The 16,230-nt window shown below is 48.4% G+C and overlaps 1 protein-coding gene across 1 annotated transcript; it reads left to right on the forward strand.

Annotated features, from left to right (window-relative positions):
* The first annotated feature begins 1,087 nt into the window (after positions 1-1,087).
* On the forward strand, positions 1,088-5,747 carry FITM2 (fat storage inducing transmembrane protein 2). The gene is made up of 2 exons (XM_042930904.1): positions 1,088-1,307; positions 3,281-5,747. Exons 1-2 carry the CDS (start codon positions 1,135-1,137, stop codon positions 3,894-3,896), a joined length of 789 nt encoding a protein of 262 aa, XP_042786838.1. The 5' UTR covers positions 1,088-1,134; the 3' UTR covers positions 3,897-5,747.
* The last annotated feature ends 10,483 nt before the right edge of the window (positions 5,748-16,230 follow it).

A 16,230-nucleotide genomic window follows, 5' to 3' on the forward strand; every position in this document is an offset into this window, starting at 1 on the left:
GGAATGGGATCCTTGCAGATATAATCAAGGGTCTCAAGATGAGATTATCCCGGATTTACGGTGGACCCGAAATCCAAGGACTATTACCCTGGTTAGAGACAGAAGGAGAAAGACACACAGAGGGGAGAAGGCTGTGTGCGGATGGAGGCAGAGACCGGAGTTACACAGCTACAAGCCAAGCAACGCCCAGGATTGCAGGCAGTCACCGGAAGCTGGGAGAGAGGCCTGGACAGGAGTCTCCCTCAGAGCCTCCGGAAGGAACCCTCCTTGCCAACAGCTTGGCACTTCCGGCTTCCAGAACTGTGAGAAAATAAGTTTCTGTTGCTCTAAGCTAAGCCGTTTGTAGTAATTTGTTACAGCGGTCCGAGGAAACTGATACAGCAGCAAAAAAAAAAAAAAAAAAAACAACCCAAAAAAACAAAAAAACAAACAAACAAAAAAAACAAAAACAAAAAAAGTCACAAGTTTGAGAAACACTGAATTGGGCACCCAGCCATGATGGGGGTGAGAGGATTTAGCTCTGTGATAAACTGAGCAACTGAGTCACCAACACTTTCATCTGACCTTAACCCCCAGAGTCCAGCATTTTCACTCAATACACTAGTTGTTTAAAATGAAACGACTAGTTGATAGAATGAAATCTCATGTCCCTATACCTGGATCACCGTAATGACCTCGGGGTCCTAAACTAACTCTTGGGAAGGGTTGAGCTCCTCTTGGCTCCCCATTTACGGATGAGAAAACTAAGGCGCAGATGGACGAGGTGTCTCCAAGCTTCCAAAGGAGACTAAATGATGCTGTGACCACTGCTCCAATCCCTACAACACTGCACTTAACTCTTTCCGGTATCCAGCAAATACTCCCGGAGCGCTTTTTCCCAGACCCAGAGAAGACTCCGAGGCTGCCACCTGGCGGCGGGACTGGGAGAAGTGAGAGAAGGACCGCGGCGTTCCGCAGCGGACGCCCTGCAGAGGCCGTCAGTGGCCAGGAGGGGGAGCGCGAGCGCCCCGCGAGGGGTGGGGCTCACGGGAGGCGCGCATGCGCCCAAGAGGAGGCACGGCGCCTTCCCGAGCGAAGGGCAAGACGGTAGCCGGGAGGACACCGGGAGGCGGACGGTGGCCGACGAGGTCGGGCATGGAGCATCTGGAGTGCTGCGCGAGGTTCCTCCGGGGGACGCTGGTGCGAGCGGCGGTGCGGCGCTACCTGCCCTGGGCGCTGGCGGCCTCCATGCTGGCGGGCTCCCTCCTCAAGGAGCTCTCCCCGCTGCCCGAGAGCTACCTCAGCAACAAGCGCAACGTCCTCAACGTGTGAGTGCGTCCCGGGTCCTCCCCTGTCCCCGCCATAGCCGACCCGCCGGGGCTTAGCTGCCCTGATGGACGAGTCAGCGGAAGGGGAGGCCTTCCCCGTCGTGACAGGTGCATCTGCACGCGTGTCGCGACCGAGGGATCCCCCGAATAGCTAGTGTCACTAGCAGTTGGCGTTTGCACGCCCAGACGAGCCAGCCTGAGTTGACTGGGCAGGGAGTGACTTGCAGGGCTGTGTGCGTGTCTGTGTGCGCCTGTCGGGGTGTGGGGTGGGATGGGGCGTTGAATTAGCCTCTGTCGCTGCGCCCCCACCTCCCCGTGGAGTCCGGAGTCGGCCCTGGACCTGCTTGGGAGATGCCACCTCTCTCCTGCCTGCCTGTATCAGACCCCACGCTAAGTCCCCCCCGTCCCAGCTTGTGACAGAATCCCGTCACCACCTGTGAAAGACCTGCCTTCCCCTGCTGACTCTGCAACCTTTGCGAGCCTTGCCCCGGCCTCTGACCCAACTCCCGCTCCAAGACAGTCCCCGAGAGTGGAACCCTCCAGCCTCTGACCTTTCCCCTGGATCTCCTGGGACCTTCTCAGCCACTCAGAGTTCATGGCAGTGGCCCAGGAAAGTAAGCCCAGTGGGGCTCTTTGAGACATCTCCTTAACTCCACCCACTCACGCCTTTTTGTTTGTTTGTTTAACGACTGGATTTTAAGTTTATTGCACAAAAACACTGTTGCGGTCTTAAAGAGAAACTCTGGAAGATAAGACTTGGCCCTTGAAGTGAACTTCGATTCTCCTTTAGAATTACGGTGTCAGCAGCATCTCCCAAAAGTCAACCTAACTTTCGTTACCTGCATAAAACCCCGGTTTCTCTCCGCAGCAGTTTTGTCAAATGCCTGACAGATCTTGGCTCTGGCAAGATCCTTGCATATCAGTCCCAGGGAAGAAGTGAGTGTCAGGCTCTTGGGTGGTGTGTGAGAAGCCTTTGGAACCCGGGAGAAAGTCATCCTGTCCTTGGCCCCCCTTCCTTCCTCACGCCTCCATGGAGGCTGGGCTAAGAATAGATGGATGATGAGTGTGGTTGTTAGCCCCAAGTCTCTTGCGTGTGTGTTTCCTGTGGCCGGTCCCCAGGTCAGCCACCTTTGATGGGCAAGGGGGGACAGGCAGGCAGCTGCCACCTTATCTGGCCTGGGTGAGCTGGGAGCCAAGCAGCCTGGCAGACGAGTCCCTGTTGTGTGTGGGTAACCATAGGTTCTGATGTTTGGTTCCGAGCCTCTGCTAATTGGAGGGAACCAGTGAATCATTGGCTCTGGGAGGGATTTCAAAACTCACTTGGCCTCCTCAGCTCTATCTTTACAGCTGGGGAAACTGAGGCCTGGAGAAGTGTAGTAACAAGTTGAGTCGGAGTCAGGATTTGAACCTGATCTTCTGACTTGAACTCAAGCTCTGTTCTGAGATCATTTCTGCCATGTAGGAAAGAGCCACAGTGTGGGGGAGAAAAGACATGGGCTTTGGGGCTGGCCAGACCTTGGTTTACTCTGGGTTTGCTGGAGGTTTGATTGTGACCCTGGGCAGGTTATTGAACTTTTCTGAGCCTCACATTCTTTATAAAATGGGGCAAGTGAGACTTTCTTCCCAGGGTAAGTGGGAGTGTTCTTTGTGTTCACTTTCCCAGAGCCTGGATCACAGACTAAGGTCTCAGGCCCTGGATTTGAATCCCGGCTGCACCACTTATGACCTCTGCTTTGGGCACAATACTTGTATACCTCAGTTTTCTGATCTGTGAAATGGGGATAGTAACGGTAGCCAGCTCCTAGAGTTGTTTAAAGATTACATTTAAAGAACTTAGTAAGTGAAGTAGCTATCAGTAGCTGTTATCAACTTTTCTTAGTTCCCCTCCCTTGAGAGTCTGGAGACCTGAGTCATGACATTGTTTCCTCTCCACCATGTCCCCTCTCTTCACTTCCACTTTCCTCCTCTGCCAGGTATTTTGTCAAACTGGCCTGGGCCTGGACCTTCTGTCTCCTCCTGCCTTTCATTGCCCTCACCAACTACCACCTGACAGGCAAGGCCGGCCTGGTCCTGCGGCGGCTGAGCACCCTGCTTGTGGGCACGGCCATCTGGTATGTCTGCACAGCTCTCTTCTCCAACATCGAACACTACACGGGCAGCTGCTACCAGTCGCCGGCCCTGCAGGGGGTCAGAAAGGAGCACCAGAGTAAGAAGCAGTGCCACGGGGAAGGAGGCTTTTGGCACGGCTTTGACATCTCAGGCCACTCCTTCCTGCTGACCTTCTGCGCCCTCATGATTGTGGAGGAGATGGCTGTGCTGCATGAGGTGAAGACGGACCGAAGCCACTGCCTCCACACCGCCATCACCACCCTGGTGGTGGCCCTGGGCTTCCTCACCTTCATCTGGGTGTGGATGTTTCTGTGCACGGCCGTTTACTTCCACGACTTGTCCCAGAAACTGTTTGGCACCCTGTTTGGTTTGCTGGGCTGGTACGGGACCTATGGGTTTTGGTATCTGAAACCCTTTTCCCCAGGACTTCCTCCCCAGAGCTCTAGTTTGAATTTGAAGCAAGACAGTTACAAGGAATAAAAGAGAAACAAAAGGGGTGATAGATAGCAGGGCAATGGCTAATGTATTTTTCATGATTTTTCTTGGCTACTTGACTAAAGTATCAGTCCTCCTTCAGCGAGGGAGCTCACCAGGCGGTTTTGGTGAGTGGTGGTGGAGTCTGGGGAGGGACTTGAATCCCCACACTTCTTGGCCATGTCATCTTGTGTCACAAATACCACCCTTCCCAGTCAGGCACTTTTTGTCCCTGGCAAGACTTGACCTTAATCTGGAATGTCCCTTTTGTCCCTAGAGGGCAGAGCTAAGGCTCAGAGAGACGACAGAATCAGGAAGGCCTCCACTGTGTGGCTGGAGGGGAGGCCAGGGCCTCAGCACCCTTCTCTGCCACTGTCATTCTCTCCCTGATTCTAGTCATCTTGTACTTTAATGGCTGACTTAACGCTGTTATTTAATAATATTGCCCTCTGGTCAGCTTTGCGTAAGCATTTATTTCCAGCAGGGTTCTTTATAAAACAACCACCTGCCTGAAGATACTCTCTGGTGGTGGTATTTGTTTATCCTCAGAATGTTCTATATCACAACTGGCTTGTGATTACCTACCAAAACAGTTCAACTGGAGTGCCTCTGTGGCTGAGTATTGGATGATTTTTGTGTAACGAACATTGCCAGTTTTCTGTCTGTGTTGCCCAGTTTTACTGGCTTTTGGAGCAATAAGGTTACCTTTTTTTCCTACTATTTTGAGCAAATGCTTTATTGTTTTCAATAACAACTATGGCGTTTGTTCTGTGTTGACAAAACTGACGATAACCCACAACCTCGATGCTGCACTTTGGCACGTGTGTGGATAGCTTTGAGGGTTTTCTTAGAACACTAATTTACTTTTTATAAAATAGACTCCTGGATTATGGTATTAAACTCCCCCTCGCTTCATGGGGCTGTTTTCTCTATTAAGAATAAAACCTGAAAGCAGACATTTTAATACTAACTTGATGAAATTTAAGCTGAGTCAGAGTAACTTTGCAAAATGCATACTTGCACTGAAACTTTCCTGACCACGCATCAGTGGTGTAAGCTGAACGGTGTCCTTCAGACTCAGCTGATAAGTACATTGACCAGTCTGCTGTGGCCCAAGGAATTTTTACATTTTGGACAAGATTATGATAAATTGGAGGTGAAGGAAAACGTCTTCCATTGTCTCTGATGGCAGGAAGCCTACTGTTTACAAAAATGTCCCTGTTAAATGTCGGCACGACTTTGGCCCTACCCTCCACCAGACCCAAACTGGGCCTGCTCAGCTGGCCTTGAAATCGGTCTTTCCTTTCCCCCTTTGCACACTTCTCAGTGTCCAGCCTGTCCTTCTGTGGCCTGTCACCTTCACCCGCAAAGGTACGGTTACAGCTCTGTGATAAGACACTCCCCCGCCACCCGTCATCTCCACAGGTTGCAGGCTGCCTATTTACTGTCTCCTTAGGCCTTTATACCCAGCCCTTCGCATTTTGGATAATCATCCTGGAAGCTTCCTTGATGCTCCTTCTCTCCCTCAAAGCTAAGCCTGACAAGTACTACACTTAACTGCCTTAACTCAAGCTTACATGTTAGGAGCTTGAGGCCTGAAAAATCTTCAGGGTAAATTGTATTTCTTATAAAGATGTATTTAAAATATATATTTGGTATCCCACCAGGCTGCATGTTAATTTGTATTGATGAAAATGTGAGGTATGATACGTTGTACCGAAAGGCGGCAGAAATGTTGGCTCTGAGATTTCGGAGGTGTCACCCGTGGTGCTTTGGGACGTTGGGAGCGTTGGCAAGATATGACGGGCCCCATGAGATTTTTTTTGCCCTTTGGAGTTTTCGTCTGTAAACGGGGAGGTAGAGTAGGCGGGGGGGGGGGGGGGGGGGGGGGCTGCTTGTTGAAGGGGTTGAAGTCTCTCCTGAGTTTCGTGTTCAGCACCAAAGGCAGCAGACACAAGGTGACTCTATGTGTCTATTTGTCACACTTAAATACCCAGACATTTTCCCCCTAGCAGATCTGATTCAGGCTCAGCATTAAAATTAACTCTGTGGAAAGTGTCAGTTACCAGCCCTTGTGTACTGAGCAGTCTTCTATCACTTCCTGTTCAGTCTTAGCACCCTCGCCTTTTCCTTGGGAACGTGCTCCCTACCCCTCTGTGAGGCAGCGTGGTTTGGTGAAAGAGTTTGGGCTTAGGAAAATGCGAGACGGGGTTCAAATATTGGCACCACCACTGAGAGGTGTCTGACCACAGGCAAGCTTCGTGTCCACACCTGGACAATGGAGATGATACGTTAGGATTACGGGAAATGATGTATGTAAAACACCCAGCACATGTGCTTAGCGGACCAAAATCCCTCATCTCCTTTTTCCTCACCTAAAGCCTTTAGAACTTCTTGGCTCCTTAGAGGAGGCAGGGAAACTAACATCTACTTTTGAGTACCATTTGGGGTCTGGGTCTCCTGTTGAAATAGTCTTGTATCTTTTGAAAAGTGTCTGTTGTCCCCAGGTGCTGAGCAAGAGGCTTGGAAGGGCATCTGTGATCCCAGAATACCACCATGCTTGTTTGGCGTCTCCACCCTGAGGTTCATTCACTGACACCTCATTTTCCATGTGCATCTGTCATAGTCTGAGTACCAGATTGTATTTAGAGTTTGGCTCCTGCCACTGTTACATACACACAGATCGTGTGTGTAAACAAGCAAATTAAGTAAACTGGAGATAATGAAATCCCACGTTCCGTGTTTCATGTGTTCCTTTCTAAAACCCTTAAGAAAGTCCAGAACCAGGAAAGCGCAGCCTACTTTATGAAAATGGTATAGTTCTTACTTGAGCTACTCGTTAGATACAGGGTGTTCCATGACTATGGTTACTCCTTTTTTTTTTTTTTTTTTCCTCCTCAATTCTATAACCAAGTATATGTTCAGTCATATTATTTCTTTTTTTGGTTTTGTTTTCCAGTCATACATTTCTTAGCTTGATTTACTCCTTCCCTTTGTGTCATAGCTATGTCTGAGAGTCCTGAGGTCTGAATCAACCAGATTTGGGAGTTTTCTGGGCAGAAGGAGAGGAGTTGAGCCTCATGGGAGTAACACTGATGAGCGGGTACAAAGTCCACTCCAATGAGGTCGGCTGTGAGAGTGCCCTGTGCCCTGGAGGCCTAGACCTCTTAGTGCCTGCCTACTCGTTTGTCAGCCTTACCTGGTTGGCACCTCCAGGTAGTGTCTGTTGAAAGCTCCAGAAAGCTCTACGGCTGTAGGATTAAAAGCTCCTTAGATGTTGTACTTCCCTCTGCAGATTTCGTCAGCAGCACCAAGCTTCCTGAGTTCGTACTGTGAGCCAGGAGCTGATAGTCAGGATAAACTCTCTCCCCGCTGGAGTTTGTGGTCCAAAGTCTGTCCACTCAGAGCTTCAGGCAGGTGCTGGAGTTGCAGAGAACTTGATACATCTGTGCATTAGAGGAATTTTCAGTCTTGTGGACGAGACACAAAAGGAATCAACAACCACCATCAAGTGTTTTGTTTTTTTTTAATGTTTATTTATTTTTGACAGAGAGAGAGAGAGAGAGAGAGAGAGAGCAGGGGAAGAGCAGAGAGAGAGGGAGACACAGAATCTGAAGCAGGTTCTAGGCTGTGAGCTGTCAGCACGGAGCCCAGTGGCTGGTTTTGGGGCTTGAACTCATGAACCATGAGACCATGACCTGAGCCAAAGTCGGACACTTAACAGGCTAAGCCACTCCGGTGCCCCTGAAATGTTCTGAGTGCTGGGGCAAGGTCAGGGCCTGGGAACATAGAGCAGGGGACAATCAGATGCCCTGGGAAATTAGAAAATATTTTCACAGAACATAACCACTCTTTTGGGTCTTGAAGGTGGGGAGGAGTTCAGGCAGTTAGAGAAGGGAATCCAAGCAAGTGAGAACAGGACGCACAAAGGCACAAAGATATGCTACAGTGACTTTTATCCAGACATCCCTTCTCAAGGAACATAACATTCCCTCCATTTTCCAGAGCAACGGAGCATGAAGAAAGGCGTGAAGGACTGCAGGGGTGATGGATGTGCTATAGCATGGAGAGCCCGCAGCTAGAGGTGAGGCTACCTGGCTTTGAGCTGGATGCTGCCACTTCTGATTCTGCTTTCCTGTGTGACTCTGGATTCGTCAGTCACCATCCCTGGCTGTCAATTCCTTACCCGATAAAAGAGGGGGGTGGACTGAGTAATCCCACCAACGCGTCTGCTCTATTCCCTTTCTCTGTTCTGCTTCCCAAGCTGGTTGTGATCCTATTTTAGGAAACAACGTGAAAAGAAACTCCTACTCAGAGCTGAGGTGGCAGCTGGTTTTCTAGTGAGTGATGGAGAAGCCCACCTCTGGGTGCTCTTTGTCACCCCCCGCTTTTCTGTGCATCCATAGCCTAATGTAGTTCAGACCTGATTTGTATGCATTCATCCGGACTTACTGGACATGGGGAGCTGAGCCTCATTCCCAGAGGGATGAACTCCAGAGGCCTTACCAAAAGAAGTCTCTAAACTCAAGCCATTTTTGACAGATCACTTTTGACCAGGGAAGGGGTAGGTTCCGTTCAGAGAAACCCTGTGCAGTGTAGTCACCTTCAGAAATTGTCCCCAAAGCCCCTAATACAGTCGCTGAGTTTTGAAAGTTGAACACACAGCACAGAAAATAGGTGCCCTCCTTCCCTGGGGAGAGGGGAGGTAGTAGATTAGTACCACGTGTTTAGAAGGTAACCTAGTAGTGTCCAGACTTAAAATGGGCGGACCCAGCAACCTCTGTCTCGGGCCGTGGGTTGTGGAAAGGGGTGTAGAAGCGGGCAAATGAGTATAAAGACCTCATTGTGGCAACGTGTAACAGCGAGAAGTTGTCACGATCTGTTGTCCTACCAAATTACGGTAACTATATCAAAAATAACAGTGCAGTCACTACAAAGAATCAGTGATGTATCAGCATGGAATCTGGAGGCAGGCAGACTCGGATTTGCACTGCTTGGAACTTACAGCTGTGTGTCCTCTCTCCAGTCATTCTCTCCGAGCCTCTCCTCCTGGGAGTGTAAGGTCGGGATGATGGTGGCTTCCCTCACCCAACATTCAGGGCTTCAGTGTTCAAGGCACACTGAGGGAACCAGGCACTGTGCGAGGTCCAGTGTTAATTCAAAGAGACATGGTGCCTTTGGGGGGATTCGTCCAGCTGGGTGCAGGCAGTGAATGGAGCAACTCCCAAGCTGTGCTGAGATTCTAAAGCACAGTGTGCCCCCAGCCTACTCTGACCTTGTCACAGCCCAGGCAGAAATGGTTTGTATAAAGCGCTTAGAAAAGCAAAAGCGGGAGGAGATTAATGTGGACTCCGGCCAGACTGCCTGGGTTTAAATCCTGGCTCTGCCACACACACTCTGGCTTTGTGACCTGGAGCGAATTCCTTAATCTTCTGGCCTCGGTTTCCTCATCTGTACAATGGGGATGATATAAGTACCTAGCTCATAGGGTTGTCATGAGGATTAAATGAATAGATACCTGTAAAGTGTATCTTAAGTGGATTAGAACAGGACCTAGTGTATTGGAAGTACCATACACATGTCTTCAAGGGCACAGTAAGTCTAACGTGCCATCATTACCATAACTTACTTTAAAATCAGAAGAAAGGAACCCCATACATGTCAGCACTTTAATTTTGATCAACTCAGAAGTAATTAAAATGGACAGGTAATGAATGTAGAAGGCCATGTCCCAGTGACCTAGCGTGGGAATGGGGCCTCTGAGAGTCTGCGGTCTGCTTTCAGGGCTCACGGAGGGATGAGGGAGAGCAAGAGAGGTGTTATCCAGGAGAGCCGAAAGGAAAGGCCATCTGTTTATCCGTGGGGATTTGGGGGCAAGGAAAAGTAGGTCTCCCCGTTTGAGGTGCTGTCCACTCACAGGCAAGCTACAGGCTGGCTGACCCGGCTTTCCAGGCTGCTTATTTTGGGGAACTGGGCTGGGTGCCTTATCACGGAGCCTGCCTTCCCTCGTCTTCTCTGCCAGGGCGTGGCTGAGGTGTCTGAGTGCTTAGGAGATAAGCAGGTGGAGAAGCCTGGGAGCCAGCCCTCATAAGCATCTTAATTTCTGGAGCAGTGTTGTTCAGGTCCTGCCCAAACAAGCTGCTACCACCCACCGCCCCACCCCACCCCCACCCTTCCATCCCTTTTTGACTTCTGCTCCAATTGCCTGAGGATTCTGTGTCTGCTCTGTGTCTGCCAGATACTCCCCTGCTCCTGGGGACTAATGCAGGGGTGAATGGTGACTCTCATCTGGAGTTAGTAGAAGCTTTGGATTAGAGCAAGCAGACTGCATTCAAATCCTGCCTGTCCACTCCTGCCTGTCCACGGCTGTGTGACCTTAGGCAAGTCACTTAGCCTCTCTGGGCTTGTGAAATGGGGATAGGACTTTTTTTCTACCTCACTAGTCTTTGGGTGGCTTAATGAATATTATGGATGGGAAAATATTTTATAAGTTTTAAAATGTCAGGCACCCACGAGGGCTGCTTATTACTGAAGAGATTCACCTTTGTCTAGTGAAGCTAGAGCTAAAGCTAGAGCTTTGTCTTTCTCAGAAGCCTGGGCCCTGTAACCCCTGCATGGCCCCAGGAACCCTAAAAATGAGCTGGTGTCACCAATATAGTTTTAAAAAATGCAACATTGAATTAAATTAGTAACAACTAGCATTTGTTCTAATTTTTTAAATCTGGTGCCTGACGTTTTTATTGTATTATCTCAACCTAGGCCATAGAGAAAACAGGAAGGTCTTTGGCTTCTAACACAGTTGGTTTCATATCCCAGCTCTGCCAGTGTATTAGTCAACTACTGCTGTAATAATGCTTTGTAACAAACCTCCCCCAGCGTGATGGCTTATGACCACAGATGCTCACAGGTAACTGCAACTCACTGACGTGGGCGGGTCTTAACTAGTGAGTTCTGCTCCAGGCCACAGCTGGGCTCAGGTCTGGGGTCCAGACTAAAAGGGCAGCAAATACGTGGGGCATGTTCTTCTTGTGATGATCCCCGGGGCACGAAAGCCTAAGACAAATTGAACGGTACCTGCAAGCCGCTGCTTGTGTCACATCCTTCCATTGACATTCCACTGGCTCAAGGTGGTCATATGGGCAAGCCTGGCATCTGCAGGAAAGGAAATAAAGAAAACTCCACCCACAGTGGGACATGCTACAAAATTATATGGCAAAAGCTGTGGATATATAATCCTGTTAGGAAATCCAGCAACCCAATCTACCCCTTGTGCCTTGGGTGCTTAACTCTCCAAGCCTCTGTTTCTTCATCAGTGAAACATAAAAGTCTATGTTTTGCAGAGTCAGAAATAATGTATGTGAATTTCCTAGGGCATAGTTAGTATTCAATGGATGGCAGCTATTATTATTATCAACTCCATTTTAGAAATGAGAAAACTGAGACCTCTAGGCAGTGTGGTCTTAGATTGTGAGGGAAAGATGAAACAGGTCTTTGGAGATATGTTGAAGTGACCTGGACAAGTATTCTGTGGCTTTGGGAGTAAAAGCTGTGAGCTGAAGAAAATATGGCCTTATTGGTCCCCCCCCCCCCCCCCCCCCCGCTACGGATCTGTGAATGATGGAGAGACATTTTGCAACAGTGTAAACTTTGGGGATGCCCATTACCACGGTCTGGGTGGTGGTGGTGACTGGACTCTGATAGCCCCACATCCTCCTCCTCTCTGCTTCCCTCCATGGCACCTCACAGAAGGCTCAGCAACTGATGGATTCTGAGCAAATGTTTGCATATTGATTCTTCTTGTCCTCCACCCTAGGTTCTCTCCATGACATTCCAAGAGACAGAATGGGACCAGGGAGAAGACTCTTGGCTTTAGCTCACTCATAGTGGGATCCTGACCAAACCAGAAACCAGCCCATCTAGGGCCTCAGTTTCCCCATATGCAGAACAGGTGGGCGGACGTGCATGGTGTCCCCCAGCCTGGACTTTGAGTCTATGATTTTCTCTAACCACCTGCCTGTGCCTCATCTCATTCAGTTATTCCTTGTGTTAGAGTCTGCTAGCTGTGCACCAAGATCTGTTCTCTCCTTCCTTAGCAATGCTGTGCAACCGCACACATTTTCCAGTCTCCTGTGCAGCTGGGCAAGGCCATGCGATTAAATTCTCACCTATGCAATGTGAGTGGAAGTGATGTGACCCTCTTTCAAGTGTAGGCCTTAAAATACCGGATACACACTCTTCCAGCCTCTCTTTCCCTTCTGATCAGATAAAACCTGGGCCTCGCATGCCCTGTGAATGAGGACAATGCACAGGAGGAAGGTGGGGAAACAGCATGGAAGGAGTCTGGGTCCCTGAACAAAGACAGGAGACAGACTCCAGGCCAGTTTATACCACTCCCCTCATTAATGGGACAAAACTGAATTTCCACTCTCCTAAGTCTTGATGTTTTTTGTTTTTTTTTTTCCCTCTTGTTAAAAATTGCTTGGGGGTGCCTGGGTGGCTCAGGTGGTTAAGCGTCCGACTTCGGCTCAGGTCATGATCTCATAGTTCATGAATTCAAGCCCTGCATCGGGCTCTGTGCTAACAGCTCAGAGCCTGGAGCCTGCTTTGGATTCTGTGTCTCCCTCTCTCTCTGCCCCTCCCCCACTCACATGCTGTCTCTCTCTCTCTCTCTCTCTCAAGAAAAAAATAAATAATAAACATTAAACATTTTTTTGTAATAAAAAAACAAACGAAACAAAACAACAACAAAAAACTCACTTGGTCATTGTAACAATTCTGCCTTCCCTGCCTGCTGTACTCCATCTCCTTTATTCCCACTTCTCCAGGCCTGGCTTCCTTGCTCTCCAGGCAGATGCCCTGGGAGATGCCCTAATGTGTTAGGTGTTTGGTGGAGACACAGCTCAGTTGGGCATCAGCCTCTCTGCCAGCTCTTCTAACAGCTGAAGACCCTGTCTCCAAACTGAGATTGACTGCTTCTCAGTCTTTGCTGTGGGCAGTCACCTTACAGTCTCAGCAGGACCAGACAGACCTCCACCTCTTCCTGCTGGTCAGTCACTGCCTTCCCCCATCCCAGGCTAAGCCTCCACTCATCACTCGAGGCAAAGTCATGTGTTAAGGCCATCCCAACATTTCTACCTCTCCAACTAGGTAGAAGAGCTATTCGGGTAGACCAGGGAAAGTTCCTGGAACTCCTCACGCCCCCACACACTAGACTAGTTACAACACTGGAAAATGGGTGGGTCTGGAGAAGGGTCATGTTTCATCATGAACTCCTTCAGGTGGTGACTCAAACTGCCGTTTTTTCAGATGTGGCTTCTTTACTAAAGAAAATCAACACAGTGTCTAACACTTTTAATGCAACATCTGGTCTGGAAACTGTTGTTCTCTCTACCATTTGGTGAGGACCACCAAAAGCCATTTGCTGTTATTGGGCAGAGCAGTAGCTTCTCACTGTGCGGCTATGTCAGCTTTTTTGTTCTCTGTTGTAATCTCATGTATAGAGACCTTGATTACCCTGATGTCCCCATAATAAGACACTGACCCACTATGTTGATGACATCATGTTGTTCCCGGTGAAAAGGAAATGGCAAGTGCACCAGATGCTTTAGAAAGACCCACACATGCCAGAGGGTGGTATATAAACCTCAGGAACATTCAGGAACCTGTACCTTGTTAAAATTTCTAGGGACCCGGGGGTTAGGAAATGTCAGGCTATGCCTTCCAAGTGAAGAAGTTGCTATGCCTGCCACTAAGATGGAAGCACTGCAACTGGTAGCCCTGTTTGGATTTGAGAGACAACGTTCACCCATTTGTGTGTGTTGCTCCAAACCATTTACAGGGTAACCCATAAGACTTCTGGTTTTGGGTGGATCCCAAAGTAGATGCAGGCTGCAGTTCAGATGCTCGGAATGACCCAGCAGATCCAATGGTGTTGAAATTGTCTGTGGTTTAGACATGGTGGGTGGAGCCTCCAGCCAGCCCTAAGAAGAAACTCTCAGCACATACCCCCACGCTCTTGGAACAAAGTCCTGTCCTCTTCTGCATATAACAACTGTCCTTTTGAAAATTCGTTTCTGGCCTGCTACTGGGCCCTGGAAGAGACTGAACACCTGGCCATGAGACACCAAATGACTAAGCAACCTGAGCTGCCTGTCGTGAACTGGATGCCATCTGATTGATCAAGCCATAAGGCTGGGTACGTAGAGCAGCATTCTATCAACTGGAAGTGAAACAGCTCAGAGGATGTCAACTATTCCTGCCACCTCACCACCTCTTCCTCATCCAGCACCTAAGGACTTGTGACAAACTCACTCTGATCAAATGATGGAGGAAGAAAAATCTCAATCCTGGTACCAACTGGAAGTGAGTGGTTGCAGCACCACGGGGAATGCCCTCAAAGACATTGGAGAAGGAGAATCCTCACTGTGAACAGGACTTCAAGCAGTAACTGTGGTTGTCCACTATATCTAGATGGAGACAGAAGTCCAGAAAGACGGATCTACACATATTCATGGAATGGATGGTTTGGCTGGATGATCAAGAGCATGGAGAGAGCAAGAATGGAGGATTGGTAACCAGGATATCTGTGAAAGAAAGAATGTGGGCGAATCTGTAACAATGGGCACAGAAAGAGAATATTTGTATCTCCCCCAAAAGTACTCAGTAGAGGAGCGTGTTAACAAATATTTGGACAAAATGACTTGTTTTGTAGATACAAGTCGTTCCCTTCCCCCAGCCACCCTAGTGCTTGCTCAATGGGCTCACATACAAAATGGCCATGGTGATCGAGCTAGAGGTTCTAGGTGGACACAACAACACGGACTCCCTCTCAGCAAGACTGATGTAGGTAATACCAGCATCAAGTACCCAACATGCACAGAATTCCTGATATGGAGCCATTCCCTGTAGGAACTAGCCACCTAGTGGCAAACTGGTCACATTGACCCCTTCCATCATGGAGAGAGCAGCGAGCAGCAATTTGTATATCCTATATATGGATTTGCCTTCTTTGACCACGACATCCATGGACATCTTGGCTCCAGTCCTGGTATTCCATACAATATTGCTTCTGACCAAGGGGTTGATATCACTGCAGAAGAAATGCAACAGCGTAATTATACCTGTGGAACTTTCTGGTCTTACCATGTGCTCTATTATCTAGAAGCAGCTATGCTTATAGAACATTGAAATGGCCTATTAAAGACTCCATTACAGCACCAGCCAGGAGACACTGCAATGTTGAGGTGATGTCCTACAGGATGCAGTATAAACTTTGTATGGCCCACAGTGCTGTTCCTTCCCCATACAGAAAACATAGGTTCAGCAGTGCTGAGGTGGGAATGGGAGACTAGCTCTCATTATTGCACATAATAGCCCATTCACAAAAATGTTGCTATCCATTCCTGAATCTTTGGACTTTTATGGTTTAGAGATTATAATTCCCAAGGAAGGAATGCTTCTGTTGGGGAATACATCAATGGTTCAACTAAATTAGTAGAAGCTGAGATTATAATTTGGCCATTTTGATCTCCTACCATTGAAACTACACGCAAAAATTTTACAGACTAGGGTTATTGGTCCTGGTCATCGAGGGTAAATGGGGTTGCTGCTGCAATGGTGGCATGGAAAACTATGTATAGGAAGTAGAGGATTCCCTGGGGTGTCCCATGGTATTTCCATGGCCAATAGTAAAAGATTAATGGACGACCACAGCAACTCAAGACCACCAAAGCCTGAGTCAGATAAAATACCCCAACCATGAGGTGCTGGTCCTCAGACAAAGAGAATATGGGATAGCTAGTGGAAAAAAGAGAAATTATAAGTATCAACAATGGCCTTGGGATCAACAACAGACATGAGGACTCTGGCAGCTATGCGGATTTTCTTCCTCGCTTGTTATGTGTGTGTTTACATTGTATACAAGGAATGCTAGTGATGGATAAATTAACATTTTAATATGTAGATTACAGTATACTGAGGAGTGCCTGTGCCCTCCAGAAGTAGAATCCGATATCATCCAGAGTGATGTTACTGATGAGGCTTTGTGAGTCTCATTTTGGAGAGAAGGTGCAAGCAGACCAGTCAACCTCATCGGGATTAGGCATGATGTCATTGTTCTTAAGTGGAGTTTAATTATGTGGAGAGTCTGTGTAGATGTTTGAGTAGCCTAAGGGGTGGACAGTGCCAGATGGTGACTCTATTATGTCCCATGCTTGTCCTATCAGGGCCCTGGCTATTTTTTTCTTTTCATCACAAAAAAAAAAAAAATGGGCAAATTCTTATACATTTTTGCAAAATCAATAAACTATGCTTTATGTTCTATAAGTTATATCCCTGGTTT

The sequence above is a fragment of the Panthera leo genome, chromosome A3 (genome assembly GCF_018350215.1).
Source record: "Panthera leo isolate Ple1 chromosome A3, P.leo_Ple1_pat1.1, whole genome shotgun sequence".
Taxonomy (NCBI): domain Eukaryota; kingdom Metazoa; phylum Chordata; class Mammalia; order Carnivora; family Felidae; genus Panthera; species Panthera leo.

Bases quoted from the DNA above. Each gene is read 5' to 3' on its own strand.
- FITM2 (XM_042930904.1), top strand. From the start codon at position 1,135: ATGGAGCATCTGGAGTGCTGCGCGAGGTTCCTCCGGGGGACGCTGGTG. The intron at 1,308-3,280 runs GTGAGTGCGTCC...CTCCTCTGCCAG, and splicing joins AAGCGCAACGTCCTCAACGT to GTATTTTGTCAAACTGGCCT.